Source organism: Ornithorhynchus anatinus, chromosome 4 (genome assembly GCF_004115215.2).
Source record: "Ornithorhynchus anatinus isolate Pmale09 chromosome 4, mOrnAna1.pri.v4, whole genome shotgun sequence".
In the NCBI taxonomy this organism is placed as follows: Eukaryota; Metazoa; Chordata; class Mammalia; order Monotremata; family Ornithorhynchidae; genus Ornithorhynchus; species Ornithorhynchus anatinus.
The window spans coordinates 3,049,486-3,077,389 of record NC_041731.1 but is presented as its reverse complement, the minus strand read 5'-3'; the positions used below and the strand labels follow the sequence as shown (position 1 = coordinate 3,077,389).

At 42.9% G+C, this 27,904-nt stretch overlaps 1 protein-coding gene across 1 annotated transcript; it reads left to right on the top strand.

The window, feature by feature from the left end:
• Positions 1–1,536: 1,536 nt before the first annotated feature.
• TMEM65 (transmembrane protein 65) lies at positions 1,537–27,704 on the top strand. The gene is made up of 7 exons (XM_029062428.2): positions 1,537–2,102; positions 20,596–20,640; positions 21,570–21,637; positions 23,811–23,865; positions 25,128–25,170; positions 25,555–25,660; positions 27,079–27,704. Exons 1-7 carry the CDS (start codon positions 1,841–1,843, stop codon positions 27,172–27,174), a joined length of 675 nt encoding a protein of 224 aa, XP_028918261.1. The 5' UTR covers positions 1,537–1,840; the 3' UTR covers positions 27,175–27,704.
• Positions 27,705–27,904: the final 200 nt, after the last annotated feature.

Below are 27,904 nucleotides of genomic sequence, written 5' to 3'. Positions count from 1 at the left end.
ACTAAGCGCTCAATAAATAGTATTAAATGAATGAGGGGCGGCGCGTCCGCCGCTTGCCGAGGCCCGTCATTGGGCAGGGATGGTCTTTATCTGTTGCCGAATTGTGCATTCCAAGCGCCTAGTACAGTGCTCTGCCCCTAGTAAGCGCTCAATAAATAGTACTGACTCAGTGACGGGGCGGCGCGCCCCCCGGTGGCCGCGGTGGGGAGCGCAGTGGGGGAGAGGCGGCGCGCCCCCTGCTGGCCGCAGCCCGTCACTGGGCAGGGATGGTCTCTATCTGTTGCCCAATTGTACGTTCCAAGCGCTTAGTACAGTGCTCTGCACCTAGTAAGCGCCCAATAAACAATATTAAATGAATGAGGGGCGGCGCGCCCCCCGCTGCCCGGGGCCCGTCATTGGGCAGGGCTCGTCTCAGTTGCCGAATTGTGCATTCCAAACGCCTAGTACAGTGCTCTGCACCTAGTAAGCGCTCAATAAATAGTCTTCGATGAATGAGGGGCGGCGCGCCCCCCGCTGGCCGCGGCCCGTCACTGGGCAGGGATGGTCGCCCTCAGTTGCCGAATTGTGCATTCCAAGCGTCTAGGACAGTGCTCTGCACCTATTAAGCGTTCAATAAATAGTATTGAATGAGTGAGGGGCAGCGCACCCCTCGCTGGCCGCGGCCCGTCATTGGGCAGGGATGGTCTCTGTTGCCGAGTTATGCATTCCGAGCGCTTAGTACAGTGCTCTGCATTTATAGTAAGCGCTCAGTAAATAGGACTGAGTGAGGGGCGGCGCGGCCCCCCGCTGGCCGGGGCCGGGAGGGAAGGGTGGCGCGCCCCCCGCTGGTCGCGGCCCGTCATTGAGCAGGGATGGTCTCTCTCTGTTGCCGAGTTATGCATTCCGAGCGCTTAGTACAGTGCACTGCACATAGTAAGCTCTGAAATAGTATTGACTGAACGAGGGGCGGCGCGCCCCCCGCTGGCCGCGGCCCGTCATTGGGCAGGGATGGTCTCTCTCTGTTGCCGAATTGTGCATTCCAAGCGCCTAGTACAGTGCTCTGCGCCTGGTGAGCGCTCATTAAATAGTCTTCGATGACTGCGGGGCGGCGCGCCCCTTGCTGGCCGCGGCCGGGAGGGCAGGGTGGCGCGCCCCCCGCTGGCCGCGGCCCGGCATCGGGCGGGGATGGTCTCTCTCTGTTGCCGAGTTATGCGTTCCGAGCGCTCAGTACAGTGCCCCGCATTCTAGTCAGCGCTCAATAAATAGTGAGTGAGCGAGGGCCGGCGCGCCCCCCGCTGGCCGCGGCCCGGCATCGGGCGGGGATGGTCTCTCTCTGTTGCCGAGTTATGCGTTCCGAGCGCTCAGTACAGTGCCCCGCATTCTAGTCAGCGCTCAATAAATAGTAGTGAGTGAGCGGGGGGCGGCGCGCCCCCCGGTGGCGGCGGCGGGGAGCGCGTTGGGGAGGGGAGGGCGGCGCAGGGCGGCGCAGGGCGCAGGCGCGGCCCCGCCTGGCTGGCTGGCTGGCTGGCGCCGTCGCGCCCCCTGGCGGCCGTCGGCCGATGGGGCCCGGTGGGGTCGGGCCGGCCGAGCCCCAGCCACAGCAGCGGGACCGACCGACCGACCGACCGACCGACCGACCGACCGACCGACCGACCGACCGACCCGACCGACCCGACCGACCCGACCGACCCGACCGACCCACACACGGACCGACCGACCGACAAACCACGGCGGACGGCGAAAGAGGGAAAGCAAGCAAGGGAAGCTCCCGGAGCCGCCTCCCCTCCTCCCTCCGGCCCCAAAGTTCCGTCGTGGGGCGTGGGAGCGGCCGGGCCGGGCTGCGGGGCGGGTGCGCTGGGTCATGTGGCGGCTGCGGCCCCTGCCCCGGCCCCTGCTGGCCCCGCTGGCCCCTCTGGCCCCGCTGTCCCCGCTGTCCCCGCTGTCCCGGCCCCCCGCCGGGAGGCCTCCGTGTCGCGGTCTGGGCACCCACCCCAAGAAGGAGCCCATGGAGGCGCTGAACACGGCGCAGGCGGCCCGGGACTTCATCTACAGCCTGCACTCCACCGAGAGGACCTGCCTGCTCAGGGAGCTCCACCGCTTCGAGTCCATCGCCATCGCCCAGGGTGAGACACACACACGCCACACGACCACAACCACAACACACCCGGCCCCTGCCCACCTGCCCCACCCTCTTCCCCTGCCTCGTTCCCTTCTCCATCTCCTTCCTCTCCCCCGTCCCCTTCCCCTGCCCTACTTGCTCCTCCTTCCCCACCCCCTCCTCTTCCCCTTCCCCTCCCCCTTCCCTATCCGCTTCCCCTTCTTCATCCCTCTTCTCCTTCTCTGTCCCCTTCCCCCATCTCTGCCCCCTTCTCCTTCCCTACCCTCTTTCCCATCCCCTTCCCCCTCCCCATCCCCTTCTCCATCCCCTGCCCTATCCCCTTGCCCATCTCTTTCCCCTTCTCCCTCCCCATCCCCTTCTCCATCCCGTGCCCTATCCCCTTCCTCATCTCTTTCCCCTTCTCCCTCCCCATCTCCTTTCCCTCCCCATCCCGTGCCCTATCCCCTTTCCCATCACTTTCCCCTTCTCCCTTATCTCTTTCCCCTTCTCTCTCTCTCTCTTTCCCCTTCTCCCTCCCCATCCCCTTCCCCACTCCTTTCCTTTCCCCATCCCCTTATCCTTCCCCGGCACCACCCCACCACCCCTCTTACCATCCCGGGGGGCAGAATAGGTTGGGAAGGCTACCTGGAAGCAAGAGGCACCCCCCTGGTACTCTCCCAAGCACTTGGTACAGTGCTTTGCACAAAGAAAGCGCTCAATGAATGCGATTAATAATAATAATAATTATAGTAGACACCCCAGCCTACAAGGTTCAACCGAAGCCCCGTTTGATGCCTCGGAGAAATGGTGCCCACCCTCTCCGGGCCTGGGACTTGAGTGCCACCCGAGTCCCCGGCTAGGACTCCCACTCCCACAGGGTCGATCGATCACTCCTGTCTATGGAGTGCTGACTAGGTGCGGAGCACTGTGCCGAGCGCTCGGGAGAGTGCACTAAAACAGAATTAGACGTGTGCCCTGCCCAGAACGAGTTTACAGTCAAGGAACGCAGTAGCCAGCTGTCCGGGCAAAGCCACCCCACTAGGTGGGAAGAGGCATCTTGTGGGGTGGGGGATCATTTCTTTTTTTAGTGATGATTAATAATTCTGGTATTTGTTAAGCACTTATTATGGGCCAGGCACTGTGCCAAGGGCTGGAGTGAAGACTAGTAACCTGGGTTGGACCCAATCCTTGTCCAACATGGGACTCACAGTCTCAACGCCCCCCCCCCCCCCCCGCCCCATCCAGCCAAAAGTGACTTCCTCTGGACCCAAGGATGCTCTGAGCTTCTCGGTGTCGAACGTCTAGGGTCACGGATGCCCGATAAAGGAATGCATCCCATAGGGTTTCTTGGGAGGTGCTGGGAAAGGGGAACACAAAAGATAGAAAGGAGAGAGTTCGGAAACGGCGCCCTGCTTTTCTAGAGGAAAGGCCCAAAGGAAATGTTTAGGAGCATATTTGTGGGGCTGGAAAGGGGGGAAAAAAACAAACTACCGATCACAGAGTTAAAGGCAAACGTGTAGGCCGAAAGTGTTGTCATGGGGGATTTTTAAAGGGAGCTCTATATAAAGCAGGACTATATAAAGCTGTATATCAGCATCTTTGTGGAAAAGCTGCAACCGAAAGGGGACCAAAAGAGTTAGGAGGCAGTGAGAGGAAACTGCTTTTTTTGCCTTGGGTGACTTGTAAAAATGTTACTTGTGGAAAATACAGTTGTAGAAATGTGAGCATGCTTTGAATGTTCCTTGTGTCTTTCAGTCGGATATACGCTGTTGGTCTCAAGGCCATCGACGTTTCATTTAAAACAAAAAAAAACAAACCTCAATACAATGGGGGGTTGTTGAAGGTGCATGCTCATGGTTTATTTTGGTTGTCGTTTTGCAAAGCATCCTTGAGGGTACCACGTTCTGCCAGCTACACGATCGTGGTAGATTAACTCTTCGACACCATTTGGAATGGTTTTATCAGTTGAGTTTTTTGGTCCGCAGGGGACTGTAGAAGAATTGAGAGTATCCTGTGATTCCAGATACTGTTTACATTCACCTGCATTGCCCTGTGGGTAGCCTTCCCAAATGAAGGTGATGAAAATTCGGATCACCGTGCAGGAGAAGTGCACACGGTTTAGTCGCAACCTTTATCTGCATAAAAATGCACACTTGTAGGTGCAGAGGTGCGTCTCCTTGCCCATCAGTGCATATTAAGATGCTCACCATTCCAAATATATGTCTGCAAAGGCAAAGAAGCTAGTCATATATTTGGAGAGTGGCTTATTCCTGGAATCTGCATGTGCAATCACAACAGGCGGTGTTTCTGTGCTGATTTAAAAGTCTATAGACACCCTGTAGTTTTTATATTTTATATACATATTTTATACGTATATAAAATATGCATATATTATATGTGTATGCATATATTTATATATGTGTATACATTTATACACACATGTAAAAATATAAAATACACATATATATATATATAGTCATTGGGACGCCTGCTGTGAGATCTGCTAGAAGAACCTGCCGATAGCACGCACCAATTCTTGAAAAGCGCTTTCCACAGTGAAACTGAATTAGTTGAAGGTGAATTTTCAGATTCTTCAGAACGATTTGCATTTGACTACAGTATTGACTTGTAGTGGAGTTGTAAAGTTTTACCCTTTCCAAACTGATATTTAGAAATTTATGGTCCTATCTGGGAGACTGGTAGAAAAATGAAAGGGTGACCATGCTCGCTCCACAATCTTAGAGCTAGAAGGGAGCTCGCAGTCTGATGTAGCAAAATAAATTCCCATAACAAAATAGAAAAGACATGGATTTAAATGGTCATTCCCTAACATTACCACTAATAGGATTTCTAATATGTTAGCCAAGGTTTTAGTTTGTAAATATCAACGGCTGTTCATATTGCACGTGTTAAAAGAAATGCATCTTATATTTTTAAGGAAATGTTAGAAAAACATCATAATTAGAGAAATTAGGTTAGCTCAACAAGTGCAAATTATACTACTGGTGCATTTTCCTTTTACTGGTCCTCTAGAATTAATAGTTAAAAATAATCTCCGATATTGGCTTGAACTATTCAAAGCTCAGCTATTTTGCAGAAATAAAGCTGCCCCTTCTTGTAGCATGCTCCCTCTAAGATTTCCAGTGGCATAAAGAAGTCTGCCTTGGGTACGCTAAGAAAAGGCATTTCTGGATATGTTATAAAGTTGTACTTTGGAAATCCATGATTTGGAAATCATGGGTCATCCTTATCTGGCTGCTCCTGTCAGGGAGTTAACTTTCTTTTCAGTATTAATTTCAAGCGTCGGTCGCTATTTATCTGGTTGGTTATGACATGACCAAACTCAAAATTGGTAGGTTAGGTTTCTGTTAAAGAGGTTCCCTGGCATACCTTGGCATTGTTGTTTAAAATGTGTATTTTTAATTGTGATTTTAAAAATAAAAGTGCTGTTTTAGAAGTAACCTTTAATGCTAAAAGCTGTTATAGACCTCTTCAAGAGATCAACTACAGTTAAGTGGGGGGTCTGGTGGAAGAACACTTTTAACCCTGCAACTTTTAAAGGGATGTAATTAAGACAAGCAGTGAGGGAAGCAGTGTGGTCTAGTGGAAAGAGCACGGACCTAAGAGTCAGAGAACCTAGGAGTTTTAATGCCGGCTCTGTCACTTACCTACTCTGTGACCTTGGGCAAATCACTTAACTTCTCTGTGCCTCAGTTTCCTCACCTGTAAACTGAGGATTCATTACCTCTTCTCCCTCCTACTTAGACCGTGAGCCCCTTGTAGGACAGGGACTGTGTCTGACCCTATTAACTGTGTATCTACCCCAAATGTATCTACCTGGTACGTAATAAGTGCTAAATAAATAACAATAAAACAGACCCTTCCTACCTGCAAGACTCCAAAAGAGCTTGTTAGATATTTCATTAAAAAAAGCTCCGGAGAAGAGATGTACCTCAAAGAGTGAAAAGGGAATGATAAAAAGTTGCCAAAATCATCTCTTGTCTCTCTCTGTTATATCCCCGGGGGAAACACACTTATCCGATACTTTCTTCTAGCTCGGTTTCATGTTTAAGGATTGACCCTTAGAAATTGTAGACGGGCTAGAATTTTGGAATCCCGAATTGCCGTCCTGCATAAATAGCAGGCCTCCACTGCAGTGAGGAGACTGCAAGTCTTCGTAGGTGGTGGGGAGTAGGGGATGAGGTCGGCTAAGGACGCTTGTGCTCCAGGCAACAAGGAAAAACCAGGGGGATGGTGTGAGGAGGTCCTGGGAGACCCTGGGGAGCCCATCCTTGGGGGAGGATGTGAGGTTTTGGGGTGGCTTATGTGTGATGGAAGTTTCCAGCATCTCCCCCCTGATCCCATTGGTCTGTGGGGAATCTACCAGGTAAGCCAGGTCTGCACTCTGTGTTTCCTCAGCCATAATGGGGATCTAAAAAGCCCTGCCTCTCTCTACTTCCCATTGACGAGGTGCCCTAGAAGGATTTAGAAAAACAAAATCGGCATGTAAGTTTATGGTAGTATTACTTGAGGCAACTAGTGTACGGCATTAGATTCAGAAGACGTTTATAAAGATCCGAGATCAGGCAATTGTTCAAGGGACTTAACCCATAACTTGCTTAAAAAGTGAATCCGTGAAAAAACCTAAAGTCAGAGAGGGTGATAGAAATCTGAATTTAGGGCCCTGATTTTGATGCAGGTGACTTTTCTTTTGGACTCTCGGCCCTCTTCCAGATGGACCCCTCAGTACACTTGTGCTTTGGCATTTAGCATTTAACATTTGGCATTTAGAATTTAATGCCTCTAAATTCATTTATTGAATGAATAAATTTAGATGCCATAGATACCTCCCACCCCACTTTCTGTTGTCCACCTTGAATTCCCCAGGCAGCAGTGTGTCCTCTGGTTGCCACTGTTGCCCTTGGGAGCCCTTTTTCCCTAGTGTCCTGCAGGCTCGGGGTCTGTGATGGAAACTGCCCCCCTACTTTGCTTTTTTAAACTCAGGTTTCTCTGCTGTTCCGTAAAAATGATCGGAACACTCTTAGTTCTCCACAGAGGAGCCCACTCATCCTCCTTGATTTGTAGAGCCAGGTGAAACTGTACATTCAAGCGTGTGCTTTAGAATTCGACCCGAAGCCAAACGATTTATTGTAGCTGAAGTCAAAGGTTCAATAATAATTCTTCAGTGTGGATTTTTTTTTTCTCATTATCAGCAACAACCAATATTGACTTATGTTACACTTACAGGGTCACACACCATCTCTTCGTGAGGCACTGCAAAGCATCTAGTCGGGAGGAGAAGGGGGGCAAAGAAGAGAGGATTTGAGAAAGAAATGAGGCAGATTCTCCATGCGTGGGGGTTGTTTGTCCCTGGTAGTAATGAGGAACTGAGAAACCTTTTCCAAATGACTAGGAGTCCACTTAATATACGGTATCAATGCGCAGACCAAATTGGAGGTATTCCAGCTGTTGTTTATATATCAGCTTGTTTCTAGACTCTAAGCTCCTCATGGGTAGGGAACGTGTCTACCAGCTCTGTTGTACTGTCCCAGGTGCTTAGTACAGTGCTCTGCATCCAGTAAGTGCTAAGTAAATTCCACTGATTGTCAACTGCCAAACCCATTGACCGTCAAACATGGAGGGCACCCCCCCTTCCTCTCCGGAGACCATCTCTCTCCTTGCAGGACTATGGTTGTCCGAAGGCTGGGGTCGGAGACCCAAGGACGTGGTACTGACTGAGTGCTTGTTGTGTGCAAAACACTGTACTAGGCTCTTCGGCGAGAACAGCAAAGCAGAATTAGCCACTTTCCCTGCCCATAATGAGCTTACAGTCGCTTCCCGTTTCCTGCGGGGGAAGACAGGGCTTCCAGACCTCCAGCCCAGGTGGCATGGGAGGGGTCCCTGAAACTGGGCTGCTGCCAGAATGAACTTCAGCCAAAAAGTTAATGTGCAGCTTAATTAGTTTGGGTCACGATCCTTGGACCCAAGCCGACCCACGCAGGTCTTTAGATACTCCACCAGGAAGTAAGCGCTCTGTAGGCAGGGAACATATCACTTGGTTATTCTGGACTTCTCAAGTGCCTAGTACAGTGCACCACTCAGTAAGTGCTGCTGCTGCTGTTTGTATTATTATGAAAATCTGGCTTCAAGTTGCATCAAGAATTAGCCTTTGGGAACCATTCCAGTTCCCTTTACCCCTCTACCTTTCAAAGTAGACCAGCAGAGTATAAAAATAATTAGTAGAGGGGAATGTTTGATTTCATAAGTACATATTTGAATTGTCTTTGTGACCAGAATGTGTTTTTTTGAATGCCCTCTTGTATCTGGTGCTGTAAAAAAAAAAAAAAGCGGGGGGGGGGGGGTGGGGGAGGGAGAGGAATAGGCTCTAAAGAACAACCAATCAAATTCTCTCCTCGGGCTAATTTAGTGAAAATTCAAGAATAGTGAGAATGTTCAAATGAAAACCCTTAGCAGATTGGAGTTCGGAATGGTTAAATACATTCTCTTTAAATTTGATTTAAGTGGGCTTAAGGAATTAACCCATTCGTTGTCTTCAAAATACTGTATTATTGGTGTTGATTTTTTAGAGCCACCTTGTGAAATGCATTTTTATCGTACCTGGTACCGGTAGGTCCAGGATATTAAAATGAGTCAGCCTAGTCTTGTAAACTGTCATTCTTTTCTCTGATTGTGAGCAGCACCGCTTCTCTCCAGTGTATTGAAGAGAAATGTAAATACGAATGTGCTTCAGGGCCTCTTGAAACCTGTACCAACAATTCCTCTTCGTAAAGCAGTTGAGCTGTTAAAGTGTCACTGTGAGGGGACAAATTCTCACTACCTCTGCATATTTGTAAAATATAAAATCTGGAAGCAATGAGAGATTGTTAGTGATGGTCACGTCCTTCATGTATACTTTGCTCTTTCTTTCATTGTTCAAAGGAAAATGGACAGTTTTGCTTACTATTACTAAAGGAAGGTGTATTATCATACCTGCATAGTCAGTCTTATGGGTAATGTGGGGATACTTAATTTGTCCCCCTCTTTAATGTGATGGCTTGTTAAAGTCAACAGACAGTTTGTGGTTGGGAGTTGACATGGATAAAGTGGTCATTTTTCTTAGTGCTCAGAAAATAAAAAAATAAGTGATGGCATTTGTTAAGCGCTTACTAGGTACCAAGCACTGTTCTAAGCGCTGGGGGAGATACAAGGTCATCAGGTTGTCCTACGTGAGGCTCGCAGTCTTCATCCCCATTTTACAGACGAGGTCACTGAGGCCCAGAGAAGTGAAGTGACTAGCTCAAAGTCACACAGCTGACCAGTGGCGGAGCCTGGATTAGAACCCAGGACCTCTGACTCCCAAGCCCGGGTTCTTTCCGTTAAACCCTACTGCTTCTGTGGGCAGGGATCGTGTCAGCCAACTCTGTTGTATTATACTCTCCCAAGCGCTTAGTACAGTGCTCAGCAGACAGTAAGTGTTCCGTGCACCCCAGTGGTCGGTGGAGTACAAAAAGAGAAGGGCGGTGGGACTCTGAGGAAGAAGAGGTGAGGTCAAAGGGCAGGTGAGAGGGAAGAGAGAGGAGAGAAAAGACAGTGACGGTGGAAGACGGGGACAGAAAAGGAAGATGGTGAGAAAAGCCGAGACTGACACGCAGGCAGGCACCCAATATTGGGCCACTGAATACCACGCCAATCCATCAGCACGTCAGACATGTTCGGTTTGGAGCAGCAGCCGGTCGCGGCACCCGCCAGCGCCAGGTGACCAGATGGCCTGCCTGAGGTTGGGAGGTGGCCGTATATGTCCAGATCCACCCTGCTCTCCAGCTACCCCCGGGTGTAAGGCGGGACCTGTGAAAAGTTCTGCCTTTTCCCTGGGGTGGCTGGGAAAGGATCCCTAATGGGAGCAGAGGCGGTGATTGCACTAGTGGTTCTCTTTGCTGCTGCTTTTGGAGAATTGGCATTTCTGGAGAATTGGCTTTGCCAATGTGAGGCTTCTGAGACTCCTCATTGCCATGGACCAAAGTGGGATTTTTGTCCATCTGCTGGCCTCAGGCTGGCGGTGGAACCAGGGGGGACAATTGGGGATCCGTAGCAAACCAATATCCACCCCTATGACAACCCCCAAAATAAACTCGAAACACTAGATTCTACTCCTCTGTTACTCTTGGGCGAAAAATCTTTCCTAGCACTAATTAATTTAAAAGGTTGGGGGTGCAGAGAGCTTGTATTAGTCATGAAAATATGCGACTAGCTGACATGCTTTCTAAATAGGGTCTTTCTAAACATAGGAATTGGACCAAATACTGGATTCAAAACATGATTGGAAGTAGTCTTGGATGCCGCTTCATTGCAGCCTGTGAAGTGGTAATCGTGTTTACTAAGTGTATTTTATTAGTTTAAAGAGCCCTTGCGGAGTAAATTTTTAATGCAGATTTTTATCGCTTGGAAAATTATGAAGCTGTGGAAAGTCCTCTGCGCTTCTATTAGGAAATCCTTTCACAGTTCATTGTTACCTATGGGATTGTAGGAATGTAATGATTTTTTTTTAAGACCAAAAAAACTCAACAGACGAAACAGCTCTTGACTTTAAAAATATTTTTAGCATCCAGATATCCAAAAACTGAGATTCTTTCTGTGAAGCGAGTAGCATCACCTGAAGAGACCCATAGTTTTGGTATAGTACAATCTTTGTCTTTTACGTTTGTCACATTTTTAGTGCCTGCGTCTAAAAAGCATCAGCTTAACAATTTCTCTTTTGAAAGAACTGAACTGCTTGGGCAGTGATGAAGTTGTTTGCGTTGTGGTTTGCATTAATTTTGCATTGATTTCTTGTGGGCCCTTCTAAGATATGTATTTATACTCATTTAATTTTGACTTTGTCAGCTGTGATCAAGTATGCAGTGATGTTTTCTGACGTTAAAGGACTAAAATCAAGATGAATTTTAAAAAAGCAAATGCATCTTTAAATAGAGCAGGTTGAAACTAGTTCAGTGTACAAGCTGGCAGTTGTTGCTTATCCTAAGTTGGTTAAAAGTGTAGAGTTCAATAATAGTTACTATAGGAAAACGGCCATAGCATGAGTTCAGAGATAAGAATTTGCTAAGATGATAATGGCTTATTTCTTCCAATTCTCAGGAGTCTTGATTTGAGAAGCCATATTTAAAATAAATGTACAGGGTAAATCATTTTGGGAAGAGGCACAGGAAATGGGAACTTAAAACCAATTACCTTTTCAGCAAAATATTTCCAGGTAATTGGGGTGTAAGAGGGTTGAGCATGCCTGGTTTTCCCCCTCTCTGTAGGTTGAGAATCTATTTCAAACATGAAAAAGGTGGTTTCTTCTAGCTGGAAAGGATTTTTCTTTTTTTTAAACAAAATTAAGAAGCCCAGCTTCCCAAATGGACCTTCATGTGCAAGCCCTTGCAGTGCAATGGCTCTGGACAGTCGAGGTAACTGAGGCACAGAGAAGTGAAGTGACTTGTCAAGGCCACTCAACAGACAAACGGCAGAGCTGGGATTAGAACAAAATGACCTCCTGACTCCCGGGCTTGGACTCTATCCACTATGCTATTTATTGAGCACTTACTGGGTGCTCAACACTATATAACACTATTTAACAGACACATTCCCTGCCCACAGTGAGTGTAACACAGTCTCTTAGATTGTATGGGACAGGAACTGTGGTTAAAATAACTATCGTGTATCTTACCCCAGTGCTTGGTATCGTGTAAGCTCTTAATAAATGCCGTGACCCTCAACCACTGGAATTTTGCAAAGAAAACCAGGATATTGCGGATATAGAAACACTAGTGTGGATGGGTATTAATTAATTATGCTCTCTGTTAAGCACTTATGTGCTGAGCACTGTTCTAAACACTGGGGTAGATACAAGGTAATCAGGTTGTCCCACGTAGGGCTCACAATCGTAAGCCCCATTTTACAGATGAGGTAACTGAGGCGCAGAGAAGTTAAGTGGCTCGCCCAAGGCCACACAGCAAAGTGGCAGATCCGGGATTAGAACCCACGTCATCTGACTCCCAAGCCCGGTCTCTTTCCACTAAGCCACGCTGCTTTGGTATGAAAGAAGCCGTTCAGTCTACATTTTTACAGACTCATAAAAATTTCACCCTCTTATATTTGGAATGTCATACAGATGATGCATTTCAAATGTGAGCATTAATGATCTAAAACTTGACTGTGCCTTGATCTTTTGGATTACGCCAAATAGTATTTAGCCACTGGGCTCTTAGTCCTCTGAGCTGCCCCAAGGGATGAGTAGTTAATCGATTGTATTTATTGCACACTTACTGTGAACAGGACACTCTACTAAGCGGTTGGGAGAGTTCAGGACAGCAATATAGCACCCATTCCCTGCCCACAACGAGCTTAACTTTTCAACTACTAAAGGATCAGTGTTAAAATACGCTTCTGAGAATCAGTTGTTACCTCTCTAGTTATGATAATACAATAGTTATGGTAGGTTTTAGTTTTATCATCTTGAAATGATACAAAATGAAATAAAATAACTTCTACATCGTCCCCCATCCCCATCATTTAATATTACCTAGTCCCAAACAATGTGAGTTTTTTAAAGATTGAGGCAGCTTCTGCTACATGTTTGGTAGTTAGCTCACTATGGGGGTCCTAATTTTTTTGTTTGTTTGTTTTACAAAAGGTGTCCAGAGAGAGCCAAAACAAATTAGGAAATGGCTGACCTAACCAGGGCATTTTCTAAGGGTGTTTTTTTTAATTGAAATAAATCTTCTCTCACTGTTTCTCCTTATTGTGGTTTTTTTTCCTCCTCTTTCTCCTGCTGTGGAGTTCCTGGTTAGTTACATAATTTTGAATGTTGTTTATCTCAAAGTGGCATTAGTCTGTATTCCTCTTTTTAGTTCATCGTTTCGTACCTTTAAAACTATATCGCAAGTATGATTTGCTAAAACAACCTTTCTTTCTTTCACACCACATGCTCCACCTACTTTGACTTTTTTTAAACCTGCGCTTTTAGCCTGAGTAAGAAGTTGTCTTGTACATTTTTCATTTTTATTCTCTGTTAACTTTTATTTCAATTGAGAAGCAGTGGGAGTCTGATGATCTGGATTCTAATCCTGGCCCTGCCACTTGTCTGCTTGTGATCCTTGAAGAGTCACTTAACTTCTTTGTGCCTCAATTACTTCATCTGCAAATGAAGATTAAGACTGTGGGACATGGGCTGTGTCCAACCTGATTAGCTTGTATCTACCCCAATGCTTAGTACAGTGTCTCACACATAATAAGCACTTAACACAAATCACCCCTCCTCAAAAATAAAAATGGGGATATGACTGGCAGTTGGAAAGGGTGAGTAGAGCTGCTCAAATCTCTTAACTGAAGAATCAGTCTCTTCCGGCAGACATTCTTCCATCCTAAACGGTGGAAGAATTCTTATTCCTCAGGTTTTGCAGAAATCCTTCTAGTACAGGTGACATTTCTTAGCTTTTAAGGCAGAATGACTTAAAGGAGGGCAACTTAAGACTAAATGTAAGTTGTTTTTTTCCTCATGTTTTGTATTATTTAAAAGTCAACCAAGCTATACCACAAAAATATAAACAAACAAATCGACAAAAGACTTCCACTTTGACTTTTTTCCAAGTGGAAGAAGGTTATTAGGTTTTTGAAAAACACTGCGTGAAAATAGAATGGTGAAGACTGTCAGAAATACCATTAGTCCTGAACTTTAAACAGATCAGTTGACAGTTCACTTTTCAGTGTTTTGTTTATTGGATGGGGAATAGTTGATTCAGGGTATTGCCCATAAAACCCCATGCGTTTGTTAGAGAAGCAGCGTGGCTCAGTGGAAAGAGCATGGGCTTTGGAGGCAGAGGTCATGAGTTCGAATCCCAGCTCTGCCACTTGTCAGCTGTGTGACCGTGGGCAAGTCACTTAACTTCTCTGTGCCTCAGTTACCTCATCTGTAAAATGGGGATTAAGACTGTGAGCCCCACGTGGGACATCCTGATTCCCCTGTGTCTACCCCAGCGCTTAGAACAGTGCTTGGCACATAGTAAGCGCTTAACAAATACCAACATTATTATTATTATTATTATTTGTTGATCTGCTCCGTTCTCCTCAAATATAAAGACAATTTGAGATCCTATAGATTGCATTTCTTTAAACTAAGCAGGATTTAAAATCCTCCATTTTAAACTTAACACTTAAATCGTGTGCACTTCTATTTTAAATACATCAGTAACAACGACAGCTGCAGGATTTTAGTGTGGCATCTTGGTCCAGATTTTCTGTTTTTATTTTTGTTTGAGACCTTAATTAATTAAATCTTTTCATTTCAAGAAATCTATTTATCATTCGATTAATTTGAGGAAGAAAAGTTTTGGTATTGGAATAATTTTCTAAAGACAATTTCTAATATACATATTTTTCATAATACCCTATGTCTGTATACTTTTTAGATATTAAAAAATGCCATTTAAATATGTAATGGAAAGAGGCATGTTGGTTGTGCTGTAAGCGTTCTGAGAGAATCTAAGTTCCTCGAGGGCAGGGATCCCATTGTGGGCAGAGATTGTCTCCATCTGTTGCTGAATTGTACTTCCCGAGCGCTTACAACAGTGCTCTGCACACAGTAAGCGCTGAGTAAATACGATTGAATGAAGGAATGAATGAATCCTGCGCTCTAACTGCTATAGTGCCTCCCAGGCACATCCAGGGGACATTCAGTAAATAACTGTTGACTGATAGATTATTTTTACACTTTTGGTTTTCAGTTCTTAGTGATTCAGGAGCTGATTTAGTCTGTGGTTTTCCGGTGCTTGGCCAATGCCCGGTACCGTGCTCTGCACACATCTTATACTCGGCGATTACAGTAGAATCTTGCATTTTCCTCCGCTTGTTCTCTCGCCCCCTCTTGCCCGTAAGCTCATTTATGGGCAGGGAACATGTCTGCTAATTCTGTTCTGGCGTACTCCCCAAAATGCTTAGTACAGTGCTCTGCGCATTGTAAGCACTCAGTAAATACTACTGAGTGATTAATTGTTCTAGCAAGCCACCTGCTTTGGTGCTGGTTCCTTATGGATGCCAGTTGCTGGTTTGTTGTTGTTGATTTTCATGATATCTGTCTCATGCAGTGTCTGGATATGGATAAGGGAATCACTCTGCACCCCCTCCCCACTTCTCCACCAACTAAGACTTCCTTTTCTCATGCCCCACCCAGGGATGGATCCTTTCCTTTCTTTCAGGGAGCGAGGGACACTACTCAATGTGGTTGTAAACCAGGAACTCTGAGCCCTCTACCTCATCATGGGGTCTTTCCGAATGGCTGAATGAATGAATTATTCAGGCTTGCCATTGTCACCTTCGGCTGCTAGTCACTTGGGCGTTCTTACTACAAAGTGTGCCTGTCCTCTGCAGTGGCATGTCTTATGAATAAAATCTTTTTGAATAATACTAATACTTGGCTGCAGTGAAGTGTGTTCAAAAACAAGCACGTGCTCTAGTCGTGGATATGGGGCTGTTTTCCGGTTTGAACAGAGAACTCCCTTACGGAATGGTTTGCATAAAACTGCTCATTTTTAGCTGCATGAAGTTTAAGTATTTGCATAAATTCATCCGGCTCCTATTATATGCAAACTCGTCACGTTGGCTTGTAGTTTTAACTTTTTGAGTTCAGCGTTTATCATCTACCCAAGGATTGAATTATTTATTGAGTCAAGTTTGTATGAAAGAAATTTAATTGTAGCTATATGCTCAAAATAGCATGTTGGTACTTGCAGCAGTTTGAAGAATTTAATAAATCAAAAGGGAATAATTATTCTACGGCTGACCTCTTCCATCAGGTGACTAAGTATGAGAAGCTACTTCATATGGAGAGTCAAGCAAAATGCTTTTAAATAGATTTTATGTGGCTTGAAAATTATGACTATTGCTACCGGTGGAGTTAGTCGTGTGTTTAAAAAGCAGAGCTTAGTAGTGTTTGGCATACAGTAATGGGTCTTGAAAGGCGAAAGCCTTTCTTCTAATCTAAGGCTACTCAGCCGCTAATATAAGGTTGTTAGGCCTCGACACAGAGAGGTTGGCTGGTCACCATCTCCTTTTTGTGGTTGTTGCTGGTTCAACGACTGATGGTAATTCAAACTTCTCCAAGAAGGTAAGTCATCAAGTGGTGGGTGGCAGGATTTAGCTATAAAAGGAATTGTCAACAGTACAAGTAACTGTCAATATTTCAGTCTTTTCGAGGGGTGTTTTGTGCCGACTGTAATCAATGCAGTCAGCTCTCTCCATTTGCAGGGATGGCATTCTGTGATAAAGGGCTAGATTTCTATTTTAAGGCCCATATTTTCTGGGGTCCTTGAATAAAAATGCTCACGGCAATCATTTTGCATTCTGGTCTCCCCCACTGGCTGGCACAGTTTTAAAAGGTCTGAGGAAGTGTGACTTGGGACAGCTGGAAACAAATGTTCCAGATTTGCAGAGGGTGCAAACCCTTTTTCCTTAATGGTTAGAACTCTGACTGTTCAACACTCCCCAGCATCTACTTGGGGTATGTTTTGGGCTCAGCTCCAAGATTCTATTTCATTGGGTTGATCCAGAATTATTTTTAATTTTAAATAACTTTTAAATAATACACGAAGAGGTATACATTGTGCAACATTTGTAAATAAATAAGGATGTCATTCTAACCAAAGGAGCCATGGGAATTGATTCTTAGTACAGTGCTCTGCACAAAGTAAGCGTTCAGTAAATATGATTGAAATAGCATAGTAAGTTACAGTAAATAGTAAATAGGCATTAATACTTAAATATAAAATGCTGCTGTCAGTACTTTTTCATGCGATAGTATATTATATTGAAGCAATTGTCCTATTTAGCCTCTATTCATTTATGCACTGTGCTTGTAATTGGTGGAGTGAAATAAGTTTACTTTTTCATCAGATTATCCAGTTAGTCCATCAGAGTGGAGAGCTAAGGCTTTTTCTTCCTAAGACTTTCTTTCAAAAGTATTTGATATTTTGGAGATCTAGCAAAAGGTAATATTTAGTAGATTGGGGGTTAGTGTTGGCATGCCTTAAATCGACTCTTTAAGAGCTATGGCCTACATTTCTGTTTAAATGTGGTTACTTTTCATTTCCCTGGTAAGTGGAGGTTTATAAAGTATTGGGTTAGTCTTTAAATGAACCTTTTAAAGGCACTTCTAAATTCAGTATTCACAGAACTTGTATTGCTTCTCGTTTTTATATTAAGGACATAAACACTATCAAAATGAGGACAATAATAATCCGTCCATTGCCATATTCTGTCTGTCAGTGGCCCCAAAGGATTTGAGAAGGACAGCATAATAACTCAGTCTTTTCTCCGCTTTACCTAATTGGGAAAGATGTGGCTGTTGTGGATTTCCATTTGAAAATAGGTCATATGTTGTGTTTATATAATAGGCCAATTTTTAACGACTGTTTAGAAACAGTAAGAAATTGGGTTGACTATCAGAATTACCCCTCTCCTCACTGTGGACAGGAATTGTGGCTACCAACTCTCTACTCTCCCAAGTGCTGAATACAATGCTTTGCGCTCAGTAAATATGATTGGAGACAGGAGCTTTTGGCCACCCGATCAACCCCCAAGACTTGAAGAGCTAAGAAGATCCTCATCCTAGGGCACTGTGGACAAGGAAAGGAACCGTAGGAAGGCACTGTGGATCAAACTGGCTCTGGCCAGGTTCCAGCCCGTTCTCCTCTTGCTTCATTCTCTCCACTCTTCACCTCGGCTCCCATCAGGAGCTATTTAACCAGTCATTTGTAGTAAAAACTCTATTATCTGGCTCACGGCTCCCTCTTCCCACCCACATCTGTTTCCCAAATTCCCAGGGCCCTACATTCATCTCCCCCTAACCTTCCTCATCAATATGGAGTTAACCCCCCCCCCCCAAACTGGACATTTCTGACTCGTAGATCACTGGGATTTTGGATGGACCAGGATCTCAAACATTCCTCAAGGAGGTTGATAACAAAAGTGCAAATTTTAACAAGAGATCCACTGTTTGTAACTATAGAAGAAAGGCTGTTTTCAAAAATAAGAATTAAAAATGGAACCCGTAAATTTAATACAATAATTTCCAATAAATGTTTAGCTTCGTAAGAGAAATGGCCTCACATGTTGGATATTTATATTCTATTTCAACCATCCCCCTTGGATTTATTTTTTAGCCCCCAGATATTTCTTGGTAGTGTTTGATGTGTTTAATTCAGTAGTATTTATTGAGCGCTTACTATGTGCAGAGCACTGTACTAAGCGCTTGGAATTTACAATTCGGCAACAGATAGAGACAGTCCCTGCCTAATAACAGGCTCACAGTCTAAACAGGGGAGACAGATAGCAAAGCAAAATAGAACAAAACTAAACAACATCATCAAGATAAATGGAATCATGGAGATATACACCTCATTAACAAAATAAATAGGGTAATAAATAATATATGCAAATATGCACAGTGCTGAAGGAAGGGGAAGGGAAGGGGGAAGAGCAGAGGGAGGGGAGGGGAAGAGGAGCTGTTCAATCTATAAAGAGTGTTTGACTTTATTTTTGAAATTGAATCATTAAAATATTGAGTTTTATCATATTTTTTGACAGTCAAAATAACAAATACAAGACCGGTTTACTCAGTGTAGAAATCCTCAAAATGATAGTTCGAACTATAGATGGACGTTTTCCAAATTGACTTCACTTTCTCAGGAAAATCCTGAGTCCACTTGCTGGACAACCTCTCAACAGATGAGGCAGGAAAGTAGAACAACTGAGCCTTAAATTCTAATTTCATCTCTCAACTCGAGGGTCTCCTCTCTGCTCTGCCTCACTTGCGCTTACTTAGTTTTCTTTTTCCCATTTTTTTTTTAACTCCACTGCTGTTTCATTTCTATTTATAGTGATGAAGGAAGAATAGTGATTGCAGCTAATTGATCTGGAGTATTCCAGAATTGGAATTCTCTCCTTCACTACTATACCATATCCAACTTCCTTAGTAGATTTCTATTCCTTTTTAGCACATTAATGGGTGTCTTCGATGTTTAGGAAGAACTAAAAGGAAGGGCTCTGTAAACTCGTTCTACTGGGAAGGTGGTGCTTGTTGAATTTTAGGTATTCCAAGAAGTTCCGATCAACTGGCAAGGACCACTCCTCACAATGTCAGGACTGTAGTGATGATGAGAGTAATTCATCTAACAGATAGTGCTGGTATGTAACACTACTTTTGCATGTTTGTCACACCAGAAAACTGTATGGGTTCAGTGGTAGATTATATTCCATCTATTTGTCATAAAACCTGAAAAGAAACATTGCATGCTTTATAAGTTGGTTTTTTTGTGGTAGGCTGTAATGGTCAAAGACCCAGTAACCACAGAATTACTCTGGAAGAGTTGAAAATCAAAAGCTATTGGAACATCAGCATTTCTCTGAATTCTTTAAGAATTTATACAAATGTTGTTGAGGCTGTTTTTTCTTCAATGAATTTTATAACCAATGGACTGCTGGTGGATCTTGTTGTAGATATATTGAATAATGCTTAAAGTGTTATGGCTTATAAATTACAAGTCCTCCTGGGTTTTGTTTTTTGTTTATAGTATGTTAGCCAACAGTAGGCTTGTATCAGTTTATTTTGGGCCTCTTACTGTCAGATTGGAGAGAGCGCTACTCTGCAACTAGTTATCAGTAATCTTGAAATCTTTAGGTGTAATGATAATCCTTTTAAAGTGTTTATGTTCTGGTTTAGGTCCAAAGAAAATTGTTTATTATAATGATGAAATACAGTGTCACTGTGTAACTAAAGCTTATGTAAAAGTATGGCTCATTTTTCGTTGCCTCCTTAAATAACTGTTTTCTATTCATTGTTGGCCTAAAGTGTAGGTGGTTGAAAATTCAACCTGCCTTTTCATTTTACCAACTTAGAAAAAACAAAACACACAAAACATGAATCTAGGAAGGTCTCTGTTGGTGTTGCAAATGATTGGAGAAGGTATTGGGTGCTCTTCAGCTAAGTAGGAGGCATGCTTGTATTTCCTTGTTTTGTAATATGTATTAAATGCACAATATAGAATTTATAACACTTTACATTTCACAGACTGGATCATCTGAAATTCCTACATCTTCACAAGCACACTCATTATAAATATAATAATTCCTTGGTAAAATAAGTACATACAGTTTACTTGTTTAAAAGGCCTATTTTACTGAGATGAGAACATTCCCCAAGGCCACGAAATTCCACGTGAATCTGGGATTGGAACTTAATTTTTAATCCTTGAAACCAGTCCAATTCATTATCTGGGTAATAATAATGACCAATACATATGAACTCTGGTTAATCTCCCCAAAAGTGTTATCCGCATGAATCCTCAACAGTTTTCTCACATCGAATGTCATTCAGATAATGGTGTAATGTATTATGGTGGTGGCTTTTCAATATCGTGAAATTTATAACTCAGTACCTAAGTAACTCATTTTGCCCACCCACCCCCACCCTCTTCTTTCCTTTTTAGAAAAGTTGGAAGCTCCTCCTCCCTCGCCTGGAATGCTGAGATATGGTAATGGCTGTGAAATTGTTAAAATGTGTGTAATTGTTAGCGATTTGGTAAATCCATGCAGTCTTGAGGTGTTCATTTGCGGAAGATGGAGATTAGAAATAAGAAACAATGTTTCCTGGAACTGTCCCCTTTAGTCCTGCGTGTTGTACTAGTCACTTCCAAAAGTGGGTAGTGCTGGGAATCAAGGGTAGAGCCTTTGCTTTATCCGATAATTAGAATGATCAATGAAAGGCCTAAATTGTTAGATAAAGAAATTAAATGGGGAAAAAAAGACTTAAAATGATATAATAATGCAAAGTCAAGAAGGAAGAAAATGATTTAGCATAGGTTATGGATTTGACCAGACCAAAACTTAGATCCTGGATGCTGGGAGGAAACTGAGACACAGAGAAATGAAGTGACCAAGTTCACACACAGGCAAGTGGCTGAGCCAGGATTAGCACCCAGGTTTTCTGACTCCTAGGCCCATGCTTCTTCTAGCTGGTTTTTGCCTTTGGCCCTTTCCTTCTTGCTCTCCTCTGGAAGACCCCCCAAAGCCTCTTTGGTGCCACTCCTGGGGTTGAACATCAAGAGGGATGTTTGTGTTTAGTTTCTCGTTGTCAGTCTCATGATGTGTGTCTGTTTTGTGTATTTTATCTTAGCAACCATATCTTTTCTAAATCTCAAATTACCTAGAGAACCCGATGATATGGTTTGCCAAAATATTTATGACATCAGTCTTTATTAGGCCCTCTTTGATTCTGAGAGTGAGAGGAAGTGATGGTTTGAAAGCATGTCACAAAGAACTGGGTCAAAATTAGCATGCCTGAAGATAACAGTGTGATATTTGACAGACACATTTATCTGTTTTACCATGCAAAGTTAAAGCATTTTAAAAGAATGATTTTGTATCAACAACTTATTGCTTTTTCACCTTTGATGTTTTTCAGTGTTCATCCACAATGCATTGCCTTTCGTAGGGTTTGGCTTTCTGGATAATGCAATCATGATTGTTGCTGTAAGTTTTTTCCCTTCACTTGTTTCCAATTCTTTAAAGGCATTAACATGACTTTTAACTTTCAGTAAACAATTTTTTCTCCACAAATACCTTTTAACTTTAGTGAAATCATCCTTAGAAGATATTTTCCTATTAATTTGCTTTTCTGAGTCTTCTAAGTGTAACTTCATCATCGTACAACATTTACCCTAAAATTTAAATCACCTTATAGTCTGTGGGAGACAACTATGCAGCAAGAACTGGGTCTTAAAGGGGTGGAATCTGAAAGTCCAAGGAGAAGGAAGACTGAGGTAAATTTATCTTTCCCTCACTCTGGTTGAAGAATTCCAAATAGGTAGCTAAACATTCCTCTTGTAGTTTGTCCCTTTTTAGACGGACACTTCAGGTTTCTGAGTCCAATTGGAGGGATTGCCCTTAAGTCAGCTAATCAATAATAGAACTCTACTAGGCACTTGGGACAGTACAATAGAATTTATAGAAATAATCTCTGCCCTCAAGTATCTTGCAAGCTAGTGACACTAATATAAATTACAGTAACCGCAGTAAGAGGAAAGGTAACTTACAGGTTTGAGCACTGGGCTGGAAGTGAGAGAATCTTAGCTCACATTTTAGTCCTGTCCACATCTCTCCACTCCTCCAAAACCTCCAATAGTTGCTCATCCACCTTTTCATCCAACAGACACTCCTTATTTTAAAGGAGAGCTTTAAAACACTCAATCTGCTTGCCCCCTCTTCTACTCCACTGATTTCCTTCTATAATTCAACCAGCACGCTTCACTTCTCCAACGCCAACCTCCTCTTTGCACCCCAGTCAAATTTATCTGGCCTCTAACTCCTGGAACACATCTTCCTGCTGGCCTGGAATTCCTTCCCCCTTCTTTTGTGGCAGACCACCACTCTCCTCATCTTCAAAGCCCTATTCAAATTCCATCTCCTCCAAGAGGGTTTCTTCAATTAAGGGCTCATTTCCCCTTACTCCCTCTCCGTTCTTCATCACCTATGCACTTGAATTTGTACCCTTAAGCACTCTCAAACTATCTCTAAAACTCTCAACTCACTCTCACACTATCTCTAAAACTCTCAACTCTCAGTGCTTACGTCCAGATCCATAATTGATTTTAATGTCTGCCTCCCCCCTACACTGTAAACTCTGTCTCCCTGCTAAACTGAAAGCTCCTGGTGGAAAGGGACCAGTCTACCAACTCTTTTGTATTGTATTCTCTCAAGCTTTTAGTACGGTACTCAGCACATCATAAACACTTAATACATACCTTTAATTTGCTCATTGAATAACCTCTGGCGATTTCAACCTGTGACTTCCCACATCAGTAACAGAAGTGATAAACTGACCCCCTAGTTTTCTCCAGGGAGGTTGAGGATTAGTGAATTGAACTAGTCAGTTGAGTGCTCTGGAAATAGCGTGGCATCAGGTGTGCATAGTTCAATCAGTGATATTTGAGTGCTTACAGTGTGCAGGGGATTATAGTAAGTGTTTGGGAGAGTACTATAGAATTTGTACACATGTTCCCTGTCCTTAAGGAGTGAACAATCTAGTGAAGGAGACAGATTTCTTAATTTTCTGTAATTTTCAGATAGAAAGAAGAGAGATGGATGTATAGATGTATGAGATGAGTTAGTGCTTTAATAGTAAGCTTTTGGGTAATATTGATTTAGGAATGAAAGGTGTTTCAGTGTTTGCAAGCAGAATGCTGAGAAAGTATACAATTCACTTTTTAGCTTTGGAATTAAAAGTGAGGATGATATAATCTGTGATCATCCAAAGACCTTTTTCTGTTTTCTCTTTTTAATAAACACTACATTCTTAATATCTGGGATTCTTAATATCTCTAAAAGTGAATTGTCAGTATTATTCTGTGAACAGAAATTTTCAAGGGGAAAAAAGTATGTGTTCCTCTGTACGTTGTTTGCAGACATTTTAAACACCGACAGTTTATCTTGCTAACCTATTTATTTTGTGTAAATGTTTGTATCTGCAACGAAAACAGATCTAATTCTTCTGAAATGTTTTGTGCGCTTATGTGGAGAGGAATTCCATTGTCTGTCTTACTTGCCATTTAAAAAGAAAATGGCTATCCCTACCGCAATATTTTCAGATATTTCCAAATATGGATTCCATAAGTATTTAATTTTTCTAAACGTTTATCATTTTCAGGGAACTCAGATAGAATTGTCTATTGGAGTTATCCTTGGAATTTCCACGATGGCAGGCAAGTAGTGTAAAATGTATCATCCCTGTCCTGACTCTGTTAGGCCTTAGCTTACTGCTCAGCCATTGAATTCATTTTGAGAATGCTCTTGTTTACTGAAGAGAGTCATTTGTTCATTTGAATGAACTTTAAATTCTGAAATATCCTTTGGGACATTATTCAGAATAGAAACCTGAAATAGAGCTCTTCATCTTTTGCATATTTAAAAACACTCTTCTGAGCCTCAACAGTCATTTGTTATCTGTTACTTCTGATGTACCCTAATAGGTATTTTGTGATGATAACAGGTAGTCTGGGTTCCTAACTTGCTGCTCCCATGCAGTGTATTTCTCTGTAGCTTCCCCTCTGCCAAACTTGGCCCTCCTAAAATGACACCAATTCACTAGTAAGGGATCAGCTATTTAGTGTGGGAAAGGAAAATTAGAATAGCGAAAAGGCTTCAGAAACATCATCTCCCCCCAGTTCCTTTCTGTGATTCCTCGACTCCCAAAGCTGGAGGATTTAGCCTTATAATTATTAGCGGGCAAGTGGAAAGTAGATGCCATCGTCATTCAATCGGTACTGAGCGCTGACTGTGTGTAGAACATTAGTCCTAAGCATGTGGGAGAGCACAATATAACAGTAAACAGAGACATTCCAGCAAGCTTACATTCTAGAGGGGGAGACAGACATTAATATAGATAAATAAATTGCAGATATGAACATATGTGCTGTGGGATCAGCCCACATTTGTTGTCAGAATCCATATGTAATGGTCTGCTTTGTGCCAAGCTGAAGGAGATTGGGAAAAACCGAGGAGATTGATTTGGGGGAATGGGTTTAGGCTGGTCAGAGGCAACACAGGGAACAAAAACATTGAGAGTTCACCTCCCCTTCCCTCGCTGCCTCAGAACCAGGGCAGTAGCTGAAACCCGGCTATGAAATGTGGCAGGGATTAGCCCACAGAGCAGCAGGAACCATCTCGGTCAGAAAGCCTTGGGTTGTTGAGCCAGCAGAAACACTGCGGCCACCATGGTTAGAATTCCACCTCCTCTGGGGAATCCGAGTCAGGCTTTTACATCGGGGTGAGTGAGTGAGTTTTTCACTGAGTTTTTCCAGCTGAGTTTTTCTCTTTGGGCCGAGTAACAGCAGTTTTGAGGGGCACTAGCTCTTCCTTTGGTTGGTTTTGTTTAAATTTCCCCCCTGTTGCTCACAATGTGGGATATTAAAACTTCCTCAGTTTCATTGAAACTAATCCGTTTTTTGGTTTTTCAATCTTATAGCTGCTGCTTTGGGAAATCTTGTTTCAGATTTAGCTGGACTTGGGTAAGTTGGAATTAAAAGGATGGGATGAAAAGCACAATTTTTTTTTATAAGAGAATGTTTATGGAACTAATATTTTAGACCCAAGAGTGTAGGAGATCCACATGAAGGGGTGTTTATCAATCCTCTGAAAGCTTTTTAAGGCAGATTGAGGGGGCGGGGAACACATCAAAAGTGAAAAATGACTATTTCCTTCTACAGTATTAACACCTCATACAAATGATGGGTCAATAAACCCTAAGAATATTTTCGTACAGTGTTTAAAGTTGCAGGCAGGGAATGGGTCTACCAATTCTGTTATTTGTTGTATATTATATGCTCTGCCCACAGTAAGTGCTCAGTGAATACATTTGATTGTTGCATTGTACATGTGTCATGTTTTTTCAGTCTTGCAGGCTATGTGGAAGCTTTAGCCGCTAGATTAGGCCTTTCAATTCCTGATTTGACGCCGAAGCAAGTCGATATGTGGCAAACACGAGTTAGTGCCCACTTGGTGAGTGGAACTTTTTTAATTTAATATGTAATTAAGGCATTAGAGAAATTAATGCTTAAACTTATAATAATGTCCCGTTCAAATGGTGGGCAGTTCCAGCTGTGAATGATGATAGGAAGTGTAAACTCCTTGAGGGCAGGGAGTACTAGCCCTGTAGTTTCCTCCATGGAGTTTTGCTCCTTAAAGGCTGTTAATGATGATGACCTGGCTGGAGTTTGATATCCCGCTTTGAAGTTAAAGAAACTTGACTTGAGGAGAGAAGCAAGATGAAAAGAAAACCAGTCCTCAGCAGGGAAGGCCGAGTTCTCAGAGACCTCAGAGAGATTTTGGTTGACTCCTTGAGGTTTATTTTTTTTCCTTGTTAGCTGTAAAATGCAATATGCGCTCTAAAATTTTTTAGTTCTAATCATTGCCGAACATGAATGATGTAAAGTTTTGGACAGTCTTATTTTTTACTTGAGGCAGTCAATTTGAAATCATAGCCGTCTCGGTATGGAAAGAACATATATGTAGCAGTAGCAATTCCTATTAAATTAAGGAAACTCCCCTCTAGATTTTGCTTAACAATTTTGATTTCAAATTAAGTGCCAAGAGTAAGAATCACTGATTTATACCTGCGCGTGATTGATCTGTTGAGCTTCCTATGCATTTACTGCCTTACTTTTAAGGGAATATTTGTAGAGTGTATTCTTTTATCTAAAACACACCAAAATCTCAATTACTGCCACTCTTCCAAATCATCCAAGAAGTATGTTGATATATGATTGCCCATTTCAAAAATGCTGTGGAATTGATAAATGTGTAGTATGAAAGCAAAGCTGGATAATTCCCTAAGCGGGAGAGGATGAAAGTATTTGACCAAAGTTTATTTTGTGATAATCTGCATTAAGGAAGAAAAGAGTAAGAGTTCATGAGTGCTTCAGCTGCCAATATTGAATTTTCCTTCTGGCTTAATGGGAGGACTCAGCAAAGTGCAAATATACATGGTGAAAATGAATGCTCATGATTTTTCACAAATGTTTTCTCTGAAAGGTAAAGATAAAATAGGACATTTCTGATAAAATTCTAGATTTTTCAGTGGCAAAGGATTAAGATTGTAGTATTCATTTGGACAGGGCTGGCTAAGAATCGGTGTTTTCATTGGAGTTTTTCGTGTATAACTTGCCTGAGACTAGCTGACTTTTTTTCATTGATTTAAATTTGTACTTTGCTCATGTTGCCAGAAACTGTCATAAGAATCCCAAGTCTAAGAGAGATGTTTACTATCACTGAGTTTAGAATGTAGTATAATCACAAGTCAATTCTCAGTTTTCTTAGGCAAGGACCACCTTCTATCAATCCTCAAGCATATAGTAATTACTATGTTTTCTTCCTGACAGCAAATAAAAATTTTTTTTTTTACCCTTGTGTCTCATCAGGGTAAAGGTGTTGGAGTGGCCATTGGTTGTCTTCTAGGAATGTTTCCTTTGCTCTTCTTTGGCGACGATGAAGAAAAACTGGAAGATAAAAATTAACCCTTTTAGAATACCTATAAAAAGATGTAAACTAATGTACCTCAGTTATTTAGTATGCTGTCATGACATTTAGGAATTAAGACAGTAACAGTGTATAGACACGGGAACAAAAATCCAGCATGTTTTATGAAAACACTAACTTATTGTGACTTTGTCTTAGTACATACATCTTTTTATAAAAAAAGAAAATGAAATAGCATCCTATTAATGTAAACTGTTGAAATGCCTTTACCAGTGGCAGTCAACATTTTTCAGTGCTTTATCTCCATTATAGTAAAGTTATTTAAAACTGCCAGTCGAGGATGCATTGAGGGGGTTCAGATTTGCATATTGGATGTAACCTGGCTATCTGTTGTTCCAACTGAGGCTCTGGGCTTTCGTCCATTTTCCTGTCATTTCAGTTTAAGGTTCATGATATTTTTCTTCCCTGATCCTACCCAGGTTCCATTTTCATTTTCATTCTTTTTAAAATAATAATTATGGTATTTTGTTCAGCGCTTAACTAGGTGCTAAGCACTGTTTTAAGTGCTGGGGTAGATACACGGTAATCAGGTTGTCCCACATGGGGCTCACAGTCTTCATCCCCATTTTACAGATGAGGTAACTGAGGCACAGAGACGTTAAGTGGCTTGCCTAAGGTCACACAGTAGACAAGTGGTGGAGCCAGGATCAGAACCCACGTCCACCGACTCCCAAGCCCGTGCTCTTTCCACTAAGCCACGTTGTCCTC

Bases quoted from the DNA above. Each gene is read 5' to 3' on its own strand.
- TMEM65 (XM_029062428.2), top strand. From the start codon at position 1,841: ATGTGGCGGCTGCGGCCCCTGCCCCGGCCCCTGCTGGCCCCGCTGGCC. The intron at 20,641-21,569 runs GTAATGGCTGTG...GATGTTTTTCAG, and splicing joins GCCTGGAATGCTGAGATATG to TGTTCATCCACAATGCATTG. The intron at 25,661-27,078 runs GTGAGTGGAACT...GTGTCTCATCAG, and splicing joins CACGAGTTAGTGCCCACTTG to GGTAAAGGTGTTGGAGTGGC.